The sequence below is a fragment of the Lathyrus oleraceus genome, chromosome 2 (genome assembly GCF_024323335.1).
Source record: "Lathyrus oleraceus cultivar Zhongwan6 chromosome 2, CAAS_Psat_ZW6_1.0, whole genome shotgun sequence".
Taxonomy (NCBI): domain Eukaryota; kingdom Viridiplantae; phylum Streptophyta; class Magnoliopsida; order Fabales; family Fabaceae; genus Lathyrus; species Lathyrus oleraceus.
Window position 1 is genome coordinate 260,074,434 of NC_066580.1, and position 26,182 is coordinate 260,100,615.

The following is a 26,182-nucleotide window of genomic DNA, read 5'->3' on the forward strand; positions in this document are numbered from 1 at the left end:
TCTTTAATTGAATATGCTCCCACTATTTTACTCAAAACAAATGACCCTCACCATTTGATTCGAAAAATCCCGTTGGAAGATTTTCTAGTGGGTCGAGATCCACATTTCACTTTGTTTTAAGTCCGCGTAGGCGGATTACACAAAACTAGGTTATTTAGGTAGGAACTCCTTCCAATTATATCTAATACAACTCTCGAATATTTTAGTTGGGTGAATAACTCCTTATTCCAATCCATCACATGAATCATTTCCAACTCTTGCTTCTAAACACATATAATCTTATTATAATTTGTTTAGTTAAGTTTGACCCATTGTTTTAGCAATTGGATATTACAATTATCCCATCGCACCTTACTAATATAGAACATGCACCTCACGTAGGCGAAACCTACATTATCCGATACTAGTCTTGATGAGTGCTAAAACTTGGAAAGCATAAACTTAATATTTAATTTGAGGGTGCAATTATTTTGATCTCACCGGCTTATTTATCATATAAATCGTCTCTCACATGCATCAACATACATTCACATGCATCAACATACATTCACATGCATCAACATACATGATGAAACAGTTATGGCCCCTAACGCAATTGTTCTCCCAAGCCAATGAGAGAACCTAAGCTAACCTAATAACGATCTAAGCTTCTCCAAACAAGATCTTCAAGGTTGTCCTCCTTTGATATTGAATTACTCTCTTTCTTCATAACATTACATTACATAAGAAACTCGTTTTACATACGAGGGAGTGAGATGAGAAAAGAAGTTACATTAAGAGATTAAAAAGGAGAGGCACGACACGCAGGTCATATTTTAAAACCCAAAACAAAATAAAGGAAAACTAAGGCCATAATCGATCACCACAAGACAATAATAATAAACACATTATAATTATTAATTTTAATTCTTTTGATTAATTAAAACCAAATTAAATTTCGGCGACCGATCACACTACGTAGAGTTATGCTGGGGTCCGCGCCGAAAACTTTAATGAACAGTTCATTTAAAATCGACGTAGTTTTTGCATCAACACAACTCTTGCGCAGTCACAGAATAGAAAAACAGACTTTGTGAATGTGACGACCGTCACAAAGCATGTTACGATCGTCACGTCCAGCTTGTTACGACCGTCACAGGGCCATGACGAATGTCACGCGGCCAAAATAACAGAAACGCCTAGAATTCTGGATCTGTGAATGTGACGGCCGTCACAAAGCATGTTACGACCGTCACGTCCAGCTTGTTACGACAGTCACAGGCCCATGACGAACATCACGCGGCCAAAATCAGCGCTTGAAACAGTCAACAGACGTGATCCAACCAGCCCTCAATTCACAACTCTTTGACAACACAACCCTTGTGTCGTCACTAACCCTAATGCACCAATTTCAGACCGTCAAACACATCTCGATTGTTGATTCAATATGATTGATCAACATGTCATTGCTTCACCATACTAATGTCGGATTCCGAAGCAAATGACCATTGATCGCTCAAAGGAAAACAACCATTAAGTGTTTGAATGAACGAAATAGAAACAATATATCATATATACCGTATTTTGCATTAGGATTACTTATATCATATATATATATATATATATATATATATATATATATATATATATATATATATATATATATATATATATATATATATATATATATAATATATATATATATATAATTATATATATATATATATATATATATATATATATATATATATATATATATATATATATATATATATATATATATATATATATATATATATTATATATATATATATATATATATATATATATATATATATATATATATATATATATATATATATATATATATATATATAACTTGATCTATCTCAATTGCGTAACCTATGGACGATCGATGTATCGCTGCTTCACCATACTAATGTCGGATTCCGAAGCATAGTCAACATCAATCATCCAAATCATACATACATGATGCCAAATTTAATTACTCGGTTATTCTTTGATCCATTCTGTCTTCTAATCGTATTAATACAGAAAATAAATAGCTATCAGATGCATGGTTTCGTAAGTGGCTCTGATACCACTGAAGGATAAGGGCGATCCAAAACGCAGCGGAATTTAAAATTTTCTCCTTTAGTGATCCTTACGAATGGGCATGATCAGTGATCAAATCGCTACCTCTTGTGACGATTGAAACCTTTGATGCAAATCTATGGAGCGATCACGAACGTTGAACGACGACAACGCCTCTACTCAGTCCACACGAACGGATTCCTTCAATCTCAGTGCTAGCTGCTACGAATGAAGGCTTTGAGTGAGAGAGAGAGAGAGAGAGAGAGAGAGAGAGAGAGAGAGAGAGGGAGAGATAGAGAGAGACGAAATTGCAACTGCACTAAATGCTATTGCACAAGGGTTCTATTTATAGAACCACTTGTGTGGGTTGCAAGCTAAAAAGCCCACTTAAGTGTATGTGGCCCATATTTTATAATATGCCAAAATCACTTAAGCACGTGGTACCTTACCATATTTCGTATTCTACTTAAATACACCGTACCTTATGATGTTATACAATTCACTTAAGTGCATCGTACCTTACGGTGTTCCTTAGTTACTTTATCTCTCATCAATCCATCCTTTGTGTGTGACCCTGTAGGTTTTCGCGGCATTGCCAATTATATTAAATCACGTATTTAACATAATAAATAGTGAGAGGTATCTAGCAACACATCACTGCTACCCAAGACACGAAAATGTCATGTGACCTGATAAATCCTTCTGTGATAATACTTATATGTATAATTACCCTTTTGCCCTTATGTCTATATTGAACACAAGGCATAAACCGTGTCATCCTTGTCTAGTTCAATATTGGGCCCATAGACATTTATCATGTTACGCAGGATGGGCAAATTCCATCTAGGTCACTCATGTCCCTTAGCATGCTTCGTGGAGTACCCATCAACTGTCTTTATGATCATCCAGTTACGGACAATGTTTGATCAGCAATAAGGCACTCGACTCTACATCTAGGGTCCATAGTGGTTTTAGGTCGAAGGGTGGTATACACCATTATCACCATGAGAATAACTTATGACACTTTGCATAACATTCTATATAGTATTCTCATAGCGGGTCAATCCAGTATAAATATTACTCTTAATTTTCATACCTATGTTTAAGACTTGATAACTCCATATCCATGATCCATGAGATGTGATCATCAGTCTATATACATAATAGTCTTAATGCTTTAATGTTATCCCACTTCATAATAAAGCTCGACTACGGATACTTTAAGAATAATGTCCTTATGTTTAATGTGATGTCATGATCAAGTCACACTTGATACATTAAACGGACTAGCTATTCTAGGGACTTTATTAAACAAACATAATAAAGAAAAAGCCTTTTATTATTAATAAATAATTCGATACAAGTACCAAAAGTATTGGCCTTTAGGGCTTACACCAATAATCACTACTTACCACCTGAAGGGAGTACGATATTGAGAAAATGGGGCACATGCGTGTCCCCGAAGTCTCAGACTTACTACGATGAGCTCTTATCAAGATGTTTCTAATTATTGCTCTTTAAGTTTGATTTGTAATTCACTAGGTTGATGTCTGATAGGGTCAATGTTGATACTCTTGTAGCCTAGTGGGCAGTTCCTTGATATGTACCTGTATTTCGTCTTCTCGATATTGAATAAAAGAGTTTCTCGACTTTTGGCTTCATAAACTTCTCTCTTTATGCTTTGTATTTTCTTATGTTAAATAAACAAACTCATGGATTCCTTGGAATTGTTTTCCCTTACAAAAAAAATGAATATAATGTAAAAAATAAATGTACACATTAATCTTTTCGCATACATACATGCATTCCCGCATTTATTTGTCATAAGCCGCTAGAAAACAAAATGCTTACTCTCTCTGTTTTTCCATAACAACAACGACGACTCGTCATCAATACTTCACGCGCTCCAACAAATCAAAGATAATGGCTAATTAAAAGCTGACAATGCTGCTGTCAGTGAATCCCCCTCCCAGGTCTCCAAACTCAGAGGGCCCCTGCCTCTGCTGTTGCCAATGTCACCCATGCTGCTGGGGTGACCAATCCTACTACTGTTGTCGACACTATCATCGAAACTCCAGTGAAGATTGTGGTGCCAACCACTGGGAACCGTCAGCTGGTCCCTGCTGACCCGACTAGGCTTGCTGTTGCCTACCCATGGGGAATGCCCCCACACCTTGTTGATCATCTCACCAATGGGAGGACTTTCTTCCCTCACCCTGCTCTCTCTGCTTCTGCTGCTACTAGAAACACTGGTTTCCCGTGGGGTGTCCCCACTGTCCAAACTCCTCCAGTCGATGCTACCAATCTAGAGACCAACCAAGGTCAGGTCCCTAAAGACACCCTTGGCACTGAGGATGACTACCGAGGCGCACACCTCCATTTCTGGATCCCTACTCAAACTGCTTAACTTGCGAGCACAAGTCAGTTCCCGGCCATTCCATTTGGATATCCTGGGGCAACCTTCATGCACACGCTGACTTATGCACCTATCAATCCTGCACTCCAACATGTGTAGACAGAGGCACCTCAGGCCCATAATGCCTAGGCTGGAGGACAATATCCTCAGTTGGTTCACACAACCCAAACCGTGCCTTCGGGTTTCTCTTACCTGCCTCAAATATGGTTTACCCCAAACATGCCCGCACAGATTACTCTAGAAACTTCCCGACCGGCCAATCAGGTCGCTCCTCCCGCTGTTGATCCGGCCAGACCTGTGGATTATCAGCTATTGGACGAAATAATAAGGGCCATCGAGGGTTTCTCCGCCTTCAGCATAGACACCCGAAACCTCTGCTTTGTCTCGAACGTGGTACTCCCGTAGAAATTCAAGGTGTCTGACCTTCCAAAATACAAGGGCCTCAGTGTTTCTCGTAGTCACATCACCATGTACTGCCGGAAAATGGCGTCATACATCGATAATGACAACCTCCTGATCCATTGCTTCCAAGATAGCCTGTATGCGGCTTCCCTGGATTGGTACATGGGTTTGGAGCGCACAAAGATCTGGTCATGGAGGGATCTATCTGAGGCATTCTTGAAACAATATAAGTACAACCTTGGCATGGCCCCGACAAGACTTTAACTACATAATTAGTCACAAAGATCTAATAAAACCTTCAAGGAGTATGCTCAACATTGGCACAAAATGGCGTCTAGGGTCCGGCCGACATTATTTGACAACAAATTGGTAGATATCGCCATGGGTACACTGCAAGGGCTGTATTTTGAGAAGATGATCGACAATTCATCGACAAATTTCGCTGATATGGTAACCATTGGGGAACATGTAGAGAATGGGCTGAAATCGAGGAAAATCACAGACACGACCGCTCCATAGACAACAAACAAGAGGCCGCATGAGGGCTTCATGAAAAAGAAGGAGGAGGAAGAAAAAACTGTGATGGCAAGTTCTCGCCACCAATATCAATTTCCGATGGCCCCTATGCCGTATTATCCGTATCCATACGTCGCTGTAGCTCAATATCAGCAACCGCCATACCAATACCAACCGCAGAAAGGTAATCAACAACCAACACCTACTCAGAAAAATCAGAATCAACAATACAACCTTGACAATAAAGGATAAGATTAAGGGCAAAATAACAGAGGTAATTATGGTAAACACACTCAATACGACAAGATCCAAGTATCATATGCTGACTTGGTACCGTATCTGATCCATCTGGGGGCTATTGTGCCAAAAGAAATCCCTTAAGCTATTCCGCCTTATCATCCCAAACATAACACTAATGCCTCATGTGCCTACCATGTCGGGCATGTGGGACATTCCACTGAAGACTGTTGGTCGTTAAAGAACAAAATCCAAGACTTGATTAACCAGAAGATTATGTATTTCTCGGAGGAAAAGTCGAACGCGAAAACGAACCCTCTACCTAATCATGATGGTCCCAAGGTCAGCATCGTCATTGAAGAGGAAGCCGTAGAGCCTGTAAAGTGGGTCAATGAGTTGAAGACTTTGTTGTCCGTTGTGTTGAGAAGACTCGAACAATTTGGGTTTCTAGCAGGTGTACATGATGATTACATAGTATGCGAGTTTAATCCGGACAATTGCGACAAGCTGAGGGGTTGTGTGCAAGAACTAATGGATCAAGGTTTAATACAGTTATCCAAGTCTAAAGTAGCAAAAGAGGTGGCAGTAATTGAACCAATAACAATTGTGTACAAAAAGAAGAAGGTCGAAGCTCCTCCCAAGAGGATTCAACCGATTCATTTCCATGTTCCCACTCTATTCCCGTATCAGAATACCAAGGTAGTGCCTTGGAATTATGAGAATACAACGTATCAAGGAGGAAAAGAAATCTACATTCCTGACACAGAAATCGTCAACATTGCTGGAACGGGGGGCATGACTCGGAGTGGCTGTGTATTCGCTCCAAAATACACTCCTAGGGTGTCTCTAGCACCCATAGTTATCCCGCATAAGGAGAAGGTCATTCCTACTCCGACTCTGCAGGCAGGGGCCACTGTACCCGCCACTCCGAGCGTGACGACTGCTCTAGTGTTGACAAAGGTTATTGACAATAAAGCTACAGAATCTGAAACGTCTAAAGATAAAGGGCCGATGGTTAAGAAAGAACAAGTTGAAGATCACAAGAAGAGCGTCACTTTTGAGGAAAGCCAAGAGTTCCTCAAATTGATCAAGAAAAGTGATTTCAAAATTATTGACCAGTTGAATCAGACTCCCTCCGAAATATCGATTTTATCCTTGCTATTGAGTTCCGAGGCTCATCGTAAGGCATTGCCGAAAATTCTAAATGTCGCTTATGTGATGCAAGATATCACAGTCGATCAATTTGACGACGTGGTTGCCAATATCACTGCCAGTAGGTATCTGAGATTTAATGAAGCATACCTACCTCCTGAGGGAAATGCCCACAACAAAGCACTACACATTTCGGTCACATGCACTGACTCTCTCCTATGACGAGTCCTCGTTGACACTGGATCTTCGCTTAATGTATTGCCAAAGTCTACATTAAGCCAATTGTAGTTTAAGGGGCCCGAGATGGGGAAGTCGATTTGCCTATCTGTGTTGGACCCCACCAGTTCAGTATCACCTTCCAAGTCATGGATATCAACCCAGCTTACAGTTGTCTGTTGGGCAGACCATGGATTCATGCCGCTGACACAATCACTTTTATGTTGCACCAAAGGATGAAGTACTTAATTAATGATAAACTGGTAATTGTGTGTGGTGAAGAAGATCTATTGGTCAGTGAACTCTCCTCTTTGAGATATGTTGAAACAGATGAAGGGATCGTCGAGGTTCCGCTCCACTATTTAGAGTTTGAAGAAGTCAGTTCTGCTACCCCCAATCACAACCAATCTTCTACTGCCATCCTATCCTCAGCGAAAAGTGCCAAATAAACACTGGAGAAAGGCCCACTTCCCGATTGGGGTAAGGTGGTCAATGTGGCAGAGAAACGTGACAGGTTTGGTATCGGTTATCACCCAGCAGCACGCAAGGCAAGTCCAAAGAAAAAGCAGTTCAACCCGGTCAAATTCAGCAGCGCCGACTATCAAAATGAGCATATTATGGCAGTTATTGGATAGTCCAGCGGTAGCAAACCAGGGGCACCCAGCCTCATACGCAGATGTCCTTTAGGGTTCAAGCTTCTCAATTGGATGGCCACCGTGATTCCCATAGTAAACTCGGAAAAAACGTAATGCATTTTGTTTTCTCGATCCCTCGTCCTCGCCCAAGACGATAGGATAGCTTGTAAGGGCCTCCATGTTTAAACGTATTGTGTGAATAAATAAAAAGTAATTTTTGCATGTGTCACACCCCAATTTTGACCCTGAATCGCCAATTTGACACATTCATCATAGTCGTTGCATCTTTACGTATCATACTATGCATTCCATACCGCATAGTGCCTAAAATATCAGTCGAAACAATTTTTTCGGATCTACAGACAAACCGGTTGAATTAATCAACGGATGTGCATCAAATTAGTGAACGAAATTTTTTAAAATCAAGCTTCTAGACATCAATTCTATTAATCTACGTTTCGCGTAGTTTAATATGGTATGCTCGATTTATTTTTCAGCTAATTTTTCGGCCACTTTTTGATCGGCTCGAGCCTGTTTAACCGGTCAAATTTATTTCAAAATTAAAAGAAACGCTGAATTTTTTCAATAAGTTTATTTCGCACTGATCATTTTGGTGCATTCGATTTAATTTTTCGAGCGATTTTGCACCTGATTTTTATTCATTTTAAATCCGTTTATTTTCATTATTGTGTCAGAAAACTCAGAAAAGTTAAATAGAATTGTTCATGTCATCATTTTATTTTATTGTGGTTGTTTTAAAAAAAGGTGAATTTTATTTATTTTAATTAACTGAATTTGATTTTCATAAATAAAAGCATCTAGAAGGGCCATTCTAGACATTTTAATTTATCTTACCATGTGTGTTTTTTTGATTCGATCCTGGTTGTCAATTTCAAAATAATCAAAGGCTCACAATGGCTATCCATGTCCACCTCTCTCGACCAATCAAAATAAAACAAAATAAGAGAAATAAGAGGAGAAGAAACTTGGAGCAATAAGGGGGACCAAATGGCCCACAATACCAACGACTTTTTTCTCCTCTCGCGTGGCTAGGAAATTGAAGACAAATGGAATATAAAAAGAGGAACCTCATTTGTAAATATCTCTCCACACGTGACTGCATACTAGAAAGAAGGGGGAAACTCTTCACTTTTTGCATACCTACCCAAATCACGACCCTCCATCTCTCTCCACCTACTCTCTCACGCAATAACCCTCATTAAAAATTCTTCCTCTTCATCTTCTCCACCTCACCGTCTGTTCCTCATCCACAACACAATCTATACCCTAAACCCTCCGCCACCACTCCAACCCTAAACCACCGCCGAACCACCTTCGTCTTCACCGTCAAACCTCACCACTCATATATCCTTCCGCCGTCAACAAAGCCTTCAACCGACCACCACCGATCTCGCCGGAAACCGCGAGCTTCGCCTTTGTCTTCCTTCATCACGCCATCACCTTAATCACATCATCACCGCCGACCATAAACCCACGGCCGCGACAACCACAACTGTCCAACCACCGCCGAACCTCCTTCGCACACTCCATGTTCGTCCTCCTTCTTCGCACTACCGCTGACAACAACCGTCGCAAATCACTCACTGTACCAGTCATCATTCGCACATGTTATTGTTACTTGGGATTATTGGGTTACGTTTGATTTTTGTTTAACAGGTTGAAGTGTTCGCTGAATGTGTTTATGAATCCAAAGAGCGGATCCAGGTTCAATTTCAGCTGAGAGATTGGAAGTTTGCATTCACGCCGGTTCGATGAAAGAACAACCAACAACATCGATTTTCTCAGATCCAAACTAAAGTCTATTTTCATGGCAGTCACGAAGCATTTGCTGTTGTTTCCAGTCCGTTGAACTACACCAACGGGCATTCGCACGAAATCTCACTCTCTCTCACATAGCCACAGTAACTGAACTCAATACCAAACAGAGACCAAGATGGCCGAGCAAACTTTCATCATGATCAAGCCCGATGGCATTCAAAGAGGCCTCGTTGGGGAGATTATTAGCAGGTTTGAGAAGAAGGGTTTCTACTTGAAAGGTTTGAAATTTGTGAATGTGGAGCGTGCTTTTGGTGAGAAGCACTATGCAGATTTGTCTGCAAAGCCTTTCTTTAGCGGATTGGTGGATTACACTATCTCTGGCCCTGTTGTTGCCATGATCTGGGAGGGTAAGAATGTTGTGACAACCGGAAGAAAGATAATCGGTGCCACAAATCCTGCTCAATCTGAGCCTGGAACTATCCGTGGTGACTTTGCCATTGACATTGGCAGAAATATTATTCATGGAAGTGATGTTGTTGAAAGTGCTAACAAGGAAATTGCTCTGTGGTTCCCTGAGGGTGCTGCTAACTGGCAAAGCAGCCTTCACTCTTGGATCTATGAGTAAAGATCAAATATGTGGTTGATTTTGAATCTGCCCTATTTTTATCTGTTAAATTTTATTAAGTCTGTTTTGTGTCTTGGTTTGGATGTCAAGTCTCTTTATGTTGTTTCTGTTTGATTTTTCAAATCAAAATCTAGATTTGCTTGAAACGTTATCACAGTTTGATGAATCAAATCATTTTTTTTTATTTCTAAAAAATCCAACCTTTTAAACCATTCCAATTTCAATTTATAAAAAAATCCAATTAGGTTATTTGATTCATATGATTGATTACTAATTGCCAAGGTTAGTGATTAAGGTCATTGTTTCACTTTGATCACCAATCAAATCATTTTCTTCTTAATTTCTAAAAATCCAACCTTTTAAACCACTCCAACTTCAATTTAAACCATGTCTCAATTTATACGAATTAAACCTTGACCAGGTATCAGTCGACAGTCAAGAGCAATATTCAAGCGTATCTTCTTTATTAAAATTTGAAGAAAAAGATTATCCTGGATGGAATATCCAGTTATAATCCCGAATATGGGGCTCAAGTTGTAAGAGCTTGTAAGCCATAAGTGTTCGTCTTCTCTCCAAAACGCCTGTAAATATCTCAAACCATTTTCTTAATAAAATTTGAAGAAAAAGATTATCCTGGATGGAATATCCAGTTATAATCCCGAATATTAGGCTCAAGCTATAAGAGCTTGCAAGCCATAAATATTCGTCTTCCCTCCAAATCATTCGTAAATATTCGAACCATTTTCTTAACAAATTGGAAAGAAACAGACTGCCTGGGTGGAATATCCAGACGTAGTCCCGAGTATTAGACCCAAGTTATAAGAGCTTGCCGGTCATAAGTACTCGTCTTTCAAACTCACAAAATACTTAATTCCTACCTTAACACTGTTTTCAATAAAGATGGAAATGGAACATGGTGTATACCGTGCACTCTTGAGATTAAGATTCGAGGTGGATGCCTCGCCTATCTTAGCTCTCGCCATCGTCTAAAATTGTCAATATGGTTTCTTCAAACCCCTTTCTCAATCAAACCTCAAAATACTTAATCTTTATTAAATATTTTTTCCAGTAAGATGGAAATGGAACATGGTGTATACCGTGCACTCCTGAGACTAGGATTCGAGATGGATATCTTGCTCATCCAAGTTCTCGCCGTCACCCAAAATACATCCAACCAATCAAACTCTTTTCTTCACCGCAATGCAGTCTTTAAAAACCTTTTTCATAAACGAAAGACATCTTGTCTTAAGATGATGCAAAGCAATGCTTCGGCCAGAATTGTTGAGTTGAGATAAGTGACGTTTTTCCGAATGTTGATTTGTAAATCCATTCGATGTGTGATATACGTCCGCTCCTCATCGTTTTTGGGTAAAACAATGTTTTCGTCGATTAATACAATATAGCTTTCGCTAAAATCGACCAACAAACAAACATCTTTCTACCCAGAACTACGTAAGCCTTGATTTCTCTGTTGAGATACGTAGGAGCAGGATTTGTAAATCTTGTCAGACCCACTAATAAAAAACTTAGGTTTAGTCCTTCGTTAAAAATCCAAAAATATTCTCCTCTCTTCTATTCTTTCTTTCCCACTTAATAAATTGAAAAGTCTAACATTTCAAACTAACATTAACGCATACAACTGACCTGATGGTTCCCGTTGAGTACAACGGACGTGAGGGGTGCTAATACCTTCCCCTTGCGTAATCGACTCCCGAACCCTGATTTGGTTGCGACGACCATAATCATTGTCGTTCTTTCTTGGGTTTTATCGATATTTCCCCTTTCCTTTTTGGAATAAATAAATTTCGGTGGCGACTCTATTCAGTCCATCATGCGAGTGTACGATTGCGCTTCGCTTAAGTCGTGTTCTCATTTTTCGAGGTGCAACAGATGGCGACTCTGCTGGGGATAACTGATCTCCCTAAGTGAGTCAAGCCTAGTTAGAAAGTTTGTGTGCCTTTGTTTGTTTACCTGTGTGGCTTTTTCTTTATTGTTTTGCTATATTTATTGTCCTATTGATATAAATCTGTTGTATTGGTTCGATATGCTTTGGGACTTGGAGATACTCTGATTGCAAACCTTGTGGGAAAGACTTTTTACCTGAGTCTCGAGTAAAAACATAAGATAGGACAAGGTTGAGTAGTGCGGGTCCGCGAGATGAATTTCTCGTTGGGTCGGTGCGAGAACCTTACTTAGAGTAGATTCTTGAGAGGATGTTGTCGCTCGGCAAGTAAGTTGCCGCAAGCTTCGATATTTTCTTTAGGATCCATGACTCCGAGGACCATTTGTAGAACCTTAGTTCTTTGGCAAACTAGGAAAGATGGTTGTGTAGTGTGGGTCTGCGAGATGAATTTCTCGTTGGATCGATGTGAGAATCTCGTTTAGAGTAGATTCTTTAGTTGGAGTTGATGCCCGACAAGTAAGTTGCCATAGGCAGCAAACAGTCTAATGGATCGATGACTCTAGGAACTTTTTGAAACCCTAGATAGGTAAACAAACAAAGGCACACAAACGTCCTAACTAGGCTTGACTCACTTAGGGAGATCAGTTATCCCCAGCAGAGTCGCCATCTGTTGCACCTCGAAAAATGAGAACACGACTTAAGCGAAGCGCAATCGTACGCTCGCATGATGGACTGAATAGAGTCGCCACCGAACTTTATTTATTCCTAAAAGGAAAGGGGAAATATCGATAAAATCCAAGAAAGAACGACAATGATTATGGTCGTCGCAAGCAAATCAGGGTTCGGGAGTCGATTACGCAAGGGGAAGGTATTAACACCCCTCACGTCCGTTGTACTCAACGGGAACCATTAGGTCAGTTGTATGCGTTAATGTTAGTTTGAAATGTTAGGCTTTTCAATTTATTAAGTGGGAAAGAAAGAATAGAAGAGAGGAGAATATTTTTGGATTTTTAACGAAGGACTAAACCTAAGTTTTTTATTAGTGGGCCTGACAAGATTTACAAATCCTGCTCCTACGTATCTCAACAGAGAAATCAAGGCTTACGTAGTTCTGGGTAGAAAGATGTTTATTTGTTGGTCGATTTTAGCGAAAGCTATATTGTATTAATCGACAAAAACATTGTTTTACCCAAAATAGATGAGGAGCGGACGCATACCACACATCGAATGGATTTACAAATCAACATTCGGAAAAACGTCACTTATCTCAACTCAAGAATTATGGTCGAAGCATTGCTTTGCATCATCTTAAGACAAGATGTCTTTCGTTTATGAAAAAGGTTTTTAAAGACTGCATTGCGGCGAAGAAAAGAGTTTAATTGGTTGGATGTATTTTGGGTGATGGCGAGAACTTGGATGAGCGAGATATCCATCTCGAATCCTAGTCTCAGGAGTGCACGGTATACACCATGTTCCATTTCCATCTTACTGGAAAAAATATTTAATAAAGATTAAGTATTTTGAGGTTTGATTGAGAAAGGGGTTTGAAGAAACCATATTGACAATTTTAGACGATGGCGAGAGCTAAGATAGGCGAGGCATCCACCTCGAATCTTAATCTCAAGAGTGCACGGTATACACCATGTTCCATTTCCATCTTTATTGAAAAAAGTGTTAAGGTAGGAATTAAGTATTTTGTGAGTTTGAAAGACGAGTACTTATGACCGGCAAGCTCTTACAACTTGGGTCTAATACTCGGGACTACGTCTGGATATTCCACCCAGGCAATCTGTTTCTTTCCAATTTGTTAAGAAAATGGTTCGAATATTTACGAATGATTTGGAGGGAAGACGAATATTTATGGCTTGCAAGCTCTTACAGCTTGAGCCTAATATTCGGGATTATAACTGGATATTCCATCCAGGATAATCTTTTTCTTCAAAATTTATTAAGAAGATGGTTTGAGATATTTACAGGCGTTTTGGAGAGAAGACGAACACTTATGGCTTACAAGCTCTTACAACTTGAGCCCCATATTCGGGATTATAACTGGATATTCCATCCAGGATAATCTTTTTCTTCAAATTTTAATAAAGAAGATACGTTTGAATATTGCTCTTGACTGTCGACTGATACCTGGTCAAGGTTTAATTCGTATAAATTGAGACATGGTTTAAATTGAATTTGGAGTGGTTTAAAAGGTTGGATTTTTAGAAATTAAGAAGAAAATGATTTGATTGGTGATCAAAGTGAAACAATGACCTTAATCACTAACCTTGGCAATTAGTAATCAATCATATGAATCAAATAACCTAATTGGATTTTTTTATAAATTGAAATTGGAATGGTTTAAAAGGTTGGATTTTTTAGAAATAAAAAAAAATGATTTGATTCATCAAACTGTGAAAACGTTTCAAGCAAATCTAGATTTCGATTTGAATAATCAAACAGAAACAACATAAAGAGACTTGACATCCAAACCAAGACACAAAACAGACTTAATAAAGTTTAACAGATCAAAATAGGGCAGGTTCAAAATCAACCACATATTTGATCTTTACTCATAGATCCAAGAGTGAAGGCTGCTTTTCTAGTTAGCAGCACCCTCAGGGAACCACAAAGCAATTTCCTTGTTAGCACTTTCAACAGCATCACTTCCATGAATAACATTTCTGCCAATGTCAATGGTAAAGTCACCACGGATAGTTCCAGGCTCAGATTGAGCAGGATTTGTGGCACCGATTATCTTTCTTCCGGTTGTCACAACATTCTTACCCTCCCAGATCATGGCAACAACAGGGCCAGAGATAATGTAATCCACCAATCCGCTAAAGAAAGGCTTTGCAGACAAATCTGCATAAAGCTTCTCAGCAAAAGCACGCTCCACATTCACAAATTTCAAACCTTTCAAGTAGAAACCCTTCTTCTCAAACCTGCTAATAATCTCCCTAACGAGGCCTCTTTGAACGCCATCGGGCTTGATCATGATGAAAGTTTGCTCGGCCATCTTGGTCTCTGTTTGGTATTGAGTTCAGTTACTGTGGCTATGTGAGAGAGAGTGAGATTTCGTGCGAATGCTCGTTGGTGTAGTTCAACGGACTGGAAACAACAACAAATGCTTCGTGACTGCCATGAAAATAGACTTTAGTTTGGATCTGAGAAAATCGATGTTGTTGGTTGTTCTTTCATCGAACCGGCGTGAATGCAAACTTCCAATCTCTCAGCTGAAATTGAACCTGGATCCGCTCTTTGGACTTATAAACACATTCAGCGAACACTTCAACCTGTCAAACAAAAATCAAACGCAACCCAATAATCCCAAGTAACAATAACATGTGCAAATGATGACTGGTACGGTGAGTGATTTGCGATGGTTGCTGTCGGCGGTAGTGCGAAGAAGGAGGACGAACACGGAGTGTGCGAAGGAGGTTCGGCGGTGGTTGGACAACTGTGGTTGTCACGGTCGTGGGTTTGTGGTCGGCGGCGATGATGTGATTAAGGTGATGGCGTGATGAAGGAAGACAAAGGCGAAGCTCACGGTTTCCGGCGAGATCGGTGGTGGTCGGTTGAAGGCTTTGTTGACGGCGGAAGGATATATGAGTGGTGAGGTTTGGTGGTGAAGTCGAAGGTGGTTCGGCGGTGGTTTAGGGTTGGAGTGGTGGCGGAGGGTTTAGGGTGTAGATTGTGTTGTGGATGAGGAACAGACAGTGAGGTGGAGAAGATGAAGAGGAAGAGTTTCGAATGAGGGTTATTGTGTGAGAGAGTAGGTGGAGAGAGATGGAGGGTCGTGATTTGGGTAGGTATGCAAAAAGTGAAGAGTTTCCCCCTTCTTTCTAGTATGCAGTCACGTGTGGAGAGATATTTACAAATGAGGTTCCTCTTTTTATATTCCATTTGTCTTCAATTTCCTAGCCACGCGAGAGGAGAAAAGAGTCGTTGGTATTGTGGGCCATTTGGTCCCCCTTATTGCTCCAAGTTTCTTCTCCTCTTATTTCTCTTATTTTGTTTGATTTTGATTGGTCGAGAGAGGTGGACATGGATAGCCATTGGTAGCCTTTGATTATTTTGAAATTGACAACCAGGATTGGATCAAAAAAACACACATGGTAAGATAAATTAAAATGTCTAGAATGGCCCTTCTAGATGCTTTTATTTATGAAAATCAAATTCAGTTAATTAAAATAAATAAAATTCACTTTTTTTTAAAACAACCACAATAAAATAAAATGATGACATGAACAATTCTATTTAACTTTTCTGAGTTTTCTGACACAATAATGAAAATAAACGGATTTAAAATGAATAAAAGTCAGGTGTGAAATCTCTCGAAAAATTAAATTGAATGCACCAAAATGATAAGTGCGAAATAAACTTATTGAAAAAATTCAGCGTTTCTTTTAATTTTGAAATAAATTTGACCGGTTAAACAGGCTCGAGTTGATCAAAAAGTGGCCCAAAAATTAGCTGAAAAATAAATCGAGCATACCAGATTAAACTACGCGAGACGTAGATTAATAGAATTGATGTCTAGAAGCTTGATTTTAAAAAAATTCGTTGACTGATTTGACGCACATCCGTTGATTAATTCAACCGGTTTGTCTGTAGATCCGAAAAAATTGTTTCGACTGATATTTTAGGCACTATGCGGTATGGAATGCATGGTATGATACGTAAAGATGCAACGACTATGACGAATGTGTTAAATTGGTGATTCAGGGTCAAAATTGGGGTGTGACAGTTGCCCCTATTTAAGTATCTTCAACTAGAGAATATGAAGAAGTACACTCTTCATATGATCATAGTGGGAGATAGTTGAATATTAAGAAGACCCGAAATTTGATCCTGAAATGCAAATGATATGAGATGCTATGTATGTATGAATGACTCTTTTTGTTTTTGGCTTGCCAGGGATATGGTGAACCCTTAACAGGAGATGCTACTAGACGGACCAATCTGTGGGGAATGCTGATGGTCCACAGGGAGACAGACAGATGGTAAAAACCAACTCGCTGGGGAAAATAATCCTGCTGGAGAATCTGACACACACTAGAGAGTAATCGAAGTGAAAGTTGACAAACGACACTTAGAACACCGGATATTTTGACAGTAAGTTCACACATGACTTACTAAACCCGAATAAGAAAAATTTCTACAATAGGTTCATACATGACCTGATAAAACTGAAATAATCATAGAGAAAGATTCTTCAAAACAGGTTCATACATGACCTTGTAATACCGGAATAAAGGCTCAACAACAACGAGTTCATACATGACCTGACAATGCTGGGGAATACCAAGAACGGTTCTGACAGCAAGTTCAAACATGACCTAACAAACTCAAAAAAAGTTCAAAAAGAGTATATCAACAGTTCATACATGACCTGAGAACACTGAAATAATCATAGAGAAAGATTCTTCAAAACAGGTTCAGACATGACCTGGTAATACTGGAATAAAGGCTGAATGTAACGCCCCGATTTTTATTAAGTGTTGTTATTATTATTTTTATAATGTTTGGTTTATAATTATTTCGGTAAAATATTTTTTTGTGTGTTAATATATTATTAGAGTTTAATTATGAGAATTGTGGTATAATAGCTATTGGGCCTAGTGGTGTATATAGTAATTAAGGGAGGTGTAACAATTAAGCTCATTAGTTAGTTTTTATTTAATTAAAACAAAGAATAGAAATAGAATAGAAATAGAAAGAATAGAAATAGAAAGAAGTAGAGAGAAGGAGGAGAAAAGAGAAGAAAAGAGAGAAAAGTTAGGGTTTGGAGGAGGAAGAGGAAATTGGAGGAGAAGAGCATCATCTTGATCAACCCAAGCTTGCTAGAACACTATAGAGTAACTCAATCATCATCTCTAAGGTAAGGGTGTGAGTTATCATTTCCTATAATTATGAAAATGATGGATTTTATGTGGGTAATGGTTGTTAGAGGATATTGTTGGGGTTTGATGTTGTGATTGGATTCCTTGCTTTGAAAATGTTGTTTGTGTTCTTGATGTAGTGTTGATTGTTTGTGATTATTGAACATGTATCAATTCTTTGCAAAATTTTAGGGTTAGGTTTAGAAGAATGATAAATAACATTGTGTGTTGTGTTGTTGTTGATGGTTTGGGGTTGATGTGTGTTGTGAAAAATATGCTATTGTGTTGATGAATCAAAGTATGAGTAATTTCACAAATTGTGAATTTAGGAAGTGTTGGAAATTAATTGAATGATGTTTAGAATGATGAAATAAAAGTTAAATTATGGTTATAATGGCTTTGTAATATTGAAAATATTGTAGTTCGTTGAATTCTGAGAATGAGACTTTTTACGGAATCGAAATCGGAGGCCCGGAAGGTATTTAACGGTCAAAAACGCATTTTCTATGTTTCCTGCTAAATTCACGGCGCGAAAGAGAGTTCGCAGCGCCAACTGAGTTGAAAACAGAATTCTTTTGTAAACTTCAAAAAGTCATAACTTTTGAACCGTAACTTCGTTTTGGTCCCCGTTCGAAGCGTTGTGAAGCTTATGAAATTTTCTACATGTTGTTGATGTTTATAGGCCATTATAAGGGCTTATTTTAATAAGTGATTATTTTGGAAAAGTGATTAATAATTGATATAGTAGGAAGCCTATTTGATTAATGAGGAATACCACTTAACTATAGTGTCTAGGTGTGCGATGTAAATAAACATAGCATGAGGTTAAATTACCTAAGAGATTGTATGATGAAACAATTGATTGTGATGAATATTCTCATTTGTTTTATATATAAACATATGTATGAATGTTGGTGAAGATGATGTTGTGTGAATGCTTTTATGCATGTGAATGGCGACGTGGCCTAAATGGCAATAGCGACGTGGACTTCGGCCATTGTGATGAGTTATGTTGATGTGATGATGATTTTGGTGTATGTGTATCATTTATCATGGAGTCACATACATTTGCATAAGCGACGTGGCCTTTTGGCAATAGCGACGTGGCCTTTTGGCAAAAGCGAAGTGGGCATAAAGCCTTGGCCTTGATGGCAAAGCGACGAGTCGGTACCGCATAGCATTTGCATAGTTGAGTCACATATGTTGGTTATGTTTATTTCCGCATTTTGTGATAATTGTTGTTATGTGACGGTTTATGATGTGCGGTAATATTTTGCGATGATGCGATGAATCGTAATGTTTTATGATGGATTGATGAAATGTTAAAGTGATGAGATGCTATGATGTAACATTGATGTTGTGGATGATTATTGACTTTGTTTATGATTAAATACATAAGCATTCAAGTGAAGGATTGTGCGATGTGGTAACAATATTTCTAACTTTCCGAATTTACTTATATATTGCTTATCATTATCTTGATTATATGATTTGAGTATCTCACCCTTTTGTTGTTGGTCATTACCTTTATATTGGTAACGTGCAGGTGCTCCGCGTTGAGAGGAGGATAGTGGTAGCACACTTTTGGCGTCATTGGTCTGATTAGGATTGTAACACTCAGGGGTTAATGAATGCTTTTCATGATTTTGATAGTAACAATGCCCTTTTGTATATCATTGTATATGATAGTTGTGATGGGCATTGGTTTGCTCGTTTTCTTTTGAATGTGTAAATGTACGACTCAACTTAATTATCTAAATGATTTCCGTTGTGATGTTTTGTGTATTGCTGCTATATGGACTAGGTGAATCCATATACAGTGTTGTTTATTATTTAACAAGGACTAAGTGGATCCTTGCGCAATTGCCGTGTTGTGTAATTTGTTTAAATGTTGATGAAATGATATATGTGATGCCTCAATTTTGTGTGAAATTTGTTTACTCTGATTTTTAATTGAATTTACGACGGGTAGAATTGGGGTGTTACATTAGTGGTATCAGAGCAGGTCGGTCCATCCGACCACGTTGTTGAGTCTTTTGTTGTTTAACGACCTTATGTTGTTAATTTGTTGCTAATCCTTGTTTGTGTTGTGAGCAGAAGTGTAAGATGGCCGGAAGAAACGCTGGGAGGAATGATGAGGCTCTTGCTGGAGCTATGCAGGCAATGGCTCAGGCGTTCCAGAACCCACCCAATGCTGACGAGAACGTGGGGTCTCGTAGTCTGGCGACGTTTCAGAGGGAGAACCCGCCTACTTTTCTGGGTAGGTATGATCCTGAAGGAGCCTTGGCTTGGTTGAAGGAGATTGAAAGAATCTTCAGAGTGATGGATTGCACTCTTGTGCAAAAGATCCGTTATGGAACTCATAAGCTGTCAGGTGAAGCCGATGATTGGTGGGTGGACACTCGTCTAAGGTTGGAAACTGCGGGCGAGGAGATTACTTGGGAAGTGTTTCGTAGAGAATTTCTGAGGAAGTATTATCCAGAAGATGTGCGAGGAAAGAAAGAGATTGAATTCCTCGAGTTGAAGCAAGGGAACTTGTCAGTCACGGAGTATGCTGCTAAGTTCACTGAATTGGCTAAGTTCTATCCTCACTATGATGTAGCCAATGCCGAATTCTCTAAGCGCATCAAGTTTGAAAATGGATTACGTCCGGAAATTAAGAAAGTTGTGGGATATCAAAAAATTCGTGTCTTTGCGGATCTGATTGATAGTTGTAGAATCTTTGAAGAGGACAACAATGCACACTATAAGATCTTGTCTGAGAAGAGAGGAAGGGGCCAACACAGTCGTGGTAAGCCATATGAAACTCCGGTTGGAAAAGGGAAACAGAAAATGATTCCGGGTCGAAGAATAAGTGGGGGAGATGCTCCTGCTAATGTTATCTGTTTCAAGTGTGGAAAGCCGAGTCACAAGAGTAATGTGTGTAGGCTTGGTGAAACGAGATGTTTCCGTTGTGGTATGCCGGGACATGCGGCTCGTGATTGTAAGCAGAAGGATGTTGTTTGCTTTAACTGTGGGGAGGGAGGACATATCAGTGCTAAATGTCAGAAGCCAAAGAGGGGACAAGAGAGTGGTAAAGTGTTTGCTTTGTCGGGAACTCAGACTACAAATGAAGATGGACTTGTTCGAGGTACTTGTTTCATTAATAACATTCCTTTAATTACTATTATTGATACCGGTGCCACACACTGCTTTGTTGCTGCGGATTATGTTGAGAGATTGGGTCTTTCTTTGTCTTCCTTGGGTAGAGATATGATTGTTGAGGTTCCCGCTAAGGGAACGGTATCTACGTCTCTTGTGTGTAAGAGTTGCCCCTTGTCAATATTTGGTAAAGATTTTGTGGTTGATCTTGTTTGTTTGCCGCTTGTCGGGTTGGATGTAGTATTGGGTATGGACTGGTTGAAATCCAACTATGTTCATATTAATTGCTACAACAACACTGTGAGGTTTTCTTCTGCCGAAGAAGAGGGAAGAACAGAATTGTTATCCAAGAAACAATTGAAGGAGTTCATAGAAGAAGACGCGTTGGTGTTCTTGTTGATGGCAAGCTTGTCTGTGGAGAGTCAGGCTGTAATTACGGACATGCCGGTGGTGTGCAATTTCCCTGAAGTTTTTCTCGATGAGATTCCTAGTGCACCGCCAGAAAGAGAAGTTGAGTTCACTATTGACCTTGTACCTAGTACTAGACCCATCTCTATGGCGCCGTATAGGATGTCAGCATCAGAGTTGGCTGAACTGAAGAGTCAGCTAGAGGATTTGCTTGAAAGGAAGTTTGTGAGACCTAGTGTCTCACCTTGGGGAGCTCCAATTTTGTTGGTGAAAAAAAAAGACGGAAGCATGCGACTTTGTATTGATTATAGATAATTGAATAAGGTGACGATTAAGAATAGGTATCCACTCCCAAGGATCGATGACTTGATGGATCGTTTAGTGGGTGCTCGTATTTTCAGTAAGATTGATCTAAGGTCGGGCTACCATCAAATAAAGGTGAAAGATGAGGACATTCAGAAAACTGCTTTCAGGACTCGTTATGGACACTACGAGTACGCTGTGATGCCTTTCGGTGTTACTAATGCGCCGGGAGTATTCATGGAGTACATGAATTGCATTTTCCATCCTTATTTGGATCAATTTGTGGTGGTGTTCATAGACGACATTTTGGTTTATTCTAAGTCGGAGGAAGAGCATGTGGAACATTTGCGTATTGTTTTGCAAGTGTTGAAAGAGAAGAGATTGTATGCTAAGTTGTCTAAGTGTGAGTTTTGGTTGAGAGAAGTTAGCTTCCTTGGTCATGTTATTTCCGGTGACGGAATTGCGGTTGATCCATCGAAGATTGATGCGGTGTTGCAATGGGAAGCTCCTACGTCAGTTACCGAGATAAGAAGTTTCCTAGGCTTGGCAGGTTACTATAGGAGGTTTATAAAAGGCTTTTCTAAGTTGGCACTTCCTTTGACTAAGTTAACTTGTAAGGGTGCGGCTTTTGTATGGGATGTCCGATGCGAAGAAAGTTTCCTTGAGTTGAAGAAAAGGTTGACAACGGCTCCGATTTTGATTTTGCCAAATCTCGAGGAACCGTTTGTGGTTTATTGCGATGCTTCGAAGATGGGATTAGGAGGTGTGCTTATGCATAATGGTAAGGTGGTTGCTTATGCTTCTAGACAATTGAGGATTCATGAGAAGAACTACCCTACGCATGATTTGGAGCTTGCGGCGGTTGTGTTTGTTTTGAAAATTTGGAGACATTACCTTTATGGATCTAGATTTGAAGTCTTTAGTGACCATAAAAGCTTGAAGTATTTGTTTGATCAAAAAGAGTTGAACATGAGACAAAGGAGATGGCTGGAATTGCTAAAGGATTATGACTTTGGGTTGAACTACCATCCGGGAAAAGCGAATGTGGTGGCCGATGCTCTAAGTAGGAAGACTTTGCATATGTCGACCTTGATGATGAAAGAGTTGGAGTTGATTGAGAAATTCCGAGATATGAGCTTAGTGATCGAGGTGACACCAAGAAGTGTGATTTTGGGTATGTTAAAGATTAACAATGATTTTCTTGATAGCATTAGAGAGGCTCAGAAGTTGGATATGAAACTTGTTGATGTGATCATTGGACTCGGACAATCTGAGAATGAGGATTTCAAATTGGATGCACAAGGTGTGTTGAGGTTTCGTGATAGGATTTGTGTTCCCGATGATGTGGATTTAAAAAGGATGATCTTGGAAGAAAGCTATAGGAGTAATTTGAGTATTCATCCCGGAGCGACTAAGATGTACCAAGATTTGAAAAGATTATTTTGGTGGTCGGGAATGAAGCGTGAAGTAGCTCAGTTCGTGTATGCGTGCTTGACTTGCCAAAAATCAAAGGTGGAGCATCAGAAACCTGCGGGGTTGATGCAACCGTTAGAAATTCCTGAGTGGAAGTGGGATAGCTTTTCCATGGACTTTGTGACGGGTTTACCAAATACATCTAGAGGATGTGATGCTATTTGGGTGATTGTTGATAGACTTACGAAGTCGGCTCACTTTATTCCTATTAACATAAGTTATCCGGTGTCGAAGTTGGCGGAGATTTATACCAATGTTATTGTGAAGCTGTATGGTGTTCATCTTTGTATTGTTTCGGATAGAGATCCGAGGTTCACTTCAGAATTTTGGAAGAGTTTGCAAGAAGCTTTAGGTTCCAAGTTGAGGTTGAGTTCGGCGTATCATCCTCAGACGGATGGTCAAACGGAGAGGACTATCCAATCCTTGGAAGATTTGTTAAGGGCGTGTATTCTTGAACAAGGAGGTTCATGGGATACTCACCTTATGTTGGTGGAGTTTACTTACAACAATAGTTACCATTCAAGTATTGGAATGGCGCCTTTTGAAGCTTTGTATGGGCGGAGGTGTAGGACTCCGTTGTGTTGGCATGAATCTGGTGAAAGTGTGGTACTTGGACCCGAGATTGTTTGAGAAACTACCAAGACGGTTAAGATGATTCGGGATAAGATGAAGATTTCTCAAAGTATGCAAAAGAGTTATCATGATAAGAGGAGAAAGGATTTGGAATTTCAAGAGGGTGATCATGTGTTTCTAAGAGTCACACCTACGACCGGTGTTGGACGAGCATTGAAAGCTAAGAAGTTGACTCCTCGTTTTATTGGACCGTATCAAATTACGAGTAGAGTGGGAAAAGTTGCTTATAGAGTGGCGTTACCGCCAAACCTCTCAAATTTGCATGAAGTGTTCCATGTGTCTCAACTTAGGAAGTATATTTCGGATCCGTCTCATGTGATTCAAATGGATGATATTCAAGTGCGCGATAACCTTACGGTTGAGACGATGCCTTTGAGGATCGAAGGTCATGAGACGAAGTCCTTACGGGGAAAGGAAATTGATTTGGTGAAGGTTGTTTGGATTGGTGCAGTCGGAGAAAGTACGACATGGGAATTGGAGAACAGGATGCGCGACTCCTACCCCGAGTTATTCAAATGAGGTAATTTTCGAGGACGAAAATATTTAAGTGGGGGAGAGTTGTAACGCCCCGATTTTTATTAAGTGTTATTATTATTATTTTTATAATGTTTGATTTATAATTATTTCGGTAAAATATTTTACTGTGTGTTAATATATTATTAGAGTTTAATTATGAGAATTGTGGTATAATAGCTATTGGGCCTAGTGATGTATATGGTAATTAAGGGAGGTGTAACAATTAAGCCCATTAGTTAGTTTTTATTTAATTAAAACAAAGAATAGAAATAGAATAGAAATAGAAAGAATAGAAATAGAAAGAAGTAGAGAGAAGGAGGAGAAAAGAGAAGAAAAGAGAGAAAAGTTAGGGTTTGGAGGAGGAAGAGGAAATTGGAGGAGAAGAGTATCATCTTGATCAACCCAAGCTTGCTAGAACACTATAGAGTAACTCAATCATCATCTCTAAGGTAAGGGTGTGAGTTATCATTTCCTATAATTATGAAAATGATGGATTTTATGTGGGTAATGGTTGTTAAAGGATATTGTTGGGGTTTGATGTTGTGATTAGATTCCTTGCTTTGAAAATGTTGTTTGTGTTCTTGATGTAGTGTTGATTGTTTGTGATTATTGAACATGTATCAATTCTTTGCAAAATGTTAGGGTTAGGTTTAGAAGAATGATAAATAACATTGTATGTTGTGTTGTTGTTGATGGTTTGGGGTTGATGTATGTTGTGAAAAATATGCTATTGTGTTGATGAATCAAAGTATGAGTAATTTCACAAATTGTGAATTTAGGAAGTGTTGGAAATTAATTGAATGATGTTTAGAATGATGAAATAAAAGTTAAATTGTGGTTAGAATGGCTTTGTAATATTGAAAATATTGTAGTTCGTTGAATTCTGAGAATGAGACTTTTTACGGAATCAAAATCGGAGGTCCGAAAGATATTTAACGGTCAAAAATGCATTTTCTATGTTTCCTGCTAAATTTGCGACGCGAAAGAGAGTTCGCGGCGCCAACTGAGTTGAAAACATAATTCTTTTGTAAACTTCAAAAAGTCATAACTTTTGAACCGTAACTCCGTTTTGGTCCCCGTTCGAAGCGTTGTGAAGCTTATGAAATTTTCTACATGTTGTTGATATTTATAGGCCATTATAAGGGCTTATTTTAATAAGTGATTATTTTGGAAAAGTGATTAATAATTGATATAGTAGGAAGCCTATTTGATTAATGAGGAATACCACTTAACTATAGTGTGTAGGTGTGCGATGTAAATAAACATAGCATGAGGTTGAATTACCTAAGAGATTGTATGATGAAACAATTGATTGTGATGAATATTCTCATTTGTTTTATATATAAACATATGTATGAATGTTGGTGAAGATGATGTTGTGTGAATGCTTTTATGCATGTGAATGGCGACGTGGCCTAAATGGCAATAGCGACGTGGGCTTCGGCCATTGTGATGAGTTATGTTGATGCGATGATGATTTTGGTGTATGTGTATCATTTATCATGGAGTCGCATACATTTGCATAAGCGACGTGGCCTTTTGGCAATAGCGACGTGGCCTTTTGGCAAAAGCGAAGTGGGCATAAAGCCTTGGCCTTGATAGCAAAGCGACGAGTCGGTACCGCATAGCATTTGCATAGTTTAGTCACATATGTTGGTTATGTTTATTTCCACATTTTGTGATAATTGTTGTTATGTGACGGTTTATGATGCGCGGTGATATTTTGGGATGATGCGATGAATCGTAATGTTTTATGATGGATTGATGAAATGTTAAAGTGATGAGATGCTATGATGTAAAATTGATGTTGTGGATGATTATTGACTTTGTTTATGATTAAATACATAAGCATTCAAGTGAAGGATTGTGCGATGTGGTAAC

At 39.1% G+C, this 26,182-nt stretch overlaps 4 protein-coding genes across 4 annotated transcripts; 3 read left to right on the forward strand and 1 right to left on the reverse strand.

Moving 5' to 3' along the window:
• Nucleotides 1–9,522: 9,522 nt before the first annotated feature.
• LOC127119079 (nucleoside diphosphate kinase 1-like) lies at nucleotides 9,523–10,156 on the forward strand. Its single transcript, XM_051049290.1, has one exon. It carries the CDS (start codon nucleotides 9,602–9,604, stop codon nucleotides 10,049–10,051), a length of 450 nt encoding a protein of 149 aa, XP_050905247.1. The 5' UTR covers nucleotides 9,523–9,601; the 3' UTR covers nucleotides 10,052–10,156.
• A 4,373-nt stretch (nucleotides 10,157–14,529) lies between these two features.
• LOC127119081 (nucleoside diphosphate kinase 1-like) lies at nucleotides 14,530–15,017 on the reverse strand. Its single transcript, XM_051049292.1, has one exon. It carries the CDS (start codon nucleotides 14,959–14,961, stop codon nucleotides 14,545–14,547), a length of 417 nt encoding a protein of 138 aa, XP_050905249.1. The 5' UTR covers nucleotides 14,962–15,017; the 3' UTR covers nucleotides 14,530–14,544.
• A 4,916-nt stretch (nucleotides 15,018–19,933) lies between these two features.
• LOC127122805 (uncharacterized) lies at nucleotides 19,934–21,691 on the forward strand. Its single transcript, XM_051053089.1, has one exon. The coding sequence runs from the start codon at nucleotides 19,934–19,936 to the stop codon at nucleotides 21,689–21,691; it is 1,758 nt and encodes a 585-aa protein (XP_050909046.1).
• A 2,127-nt stretch (nucleotides 21,692–23,818) lies between these two features.
• On the forward strand, nucleotides 23,819–24,304 carry LOC127122806 (uncharacterized). The gene has a single exon (XM_051053090.1). The coding sequence runs from the start codon at nucleotides 23,819–23,821 to the stop codon at nucleotides 24,302–24,304; it is 486 nt and encodes a 161-aa protein (XP_050909047.1).
• The last annotated feature ends 1,878 nt before the right edge of the window (nucleotides 24,305–26,182 follow it).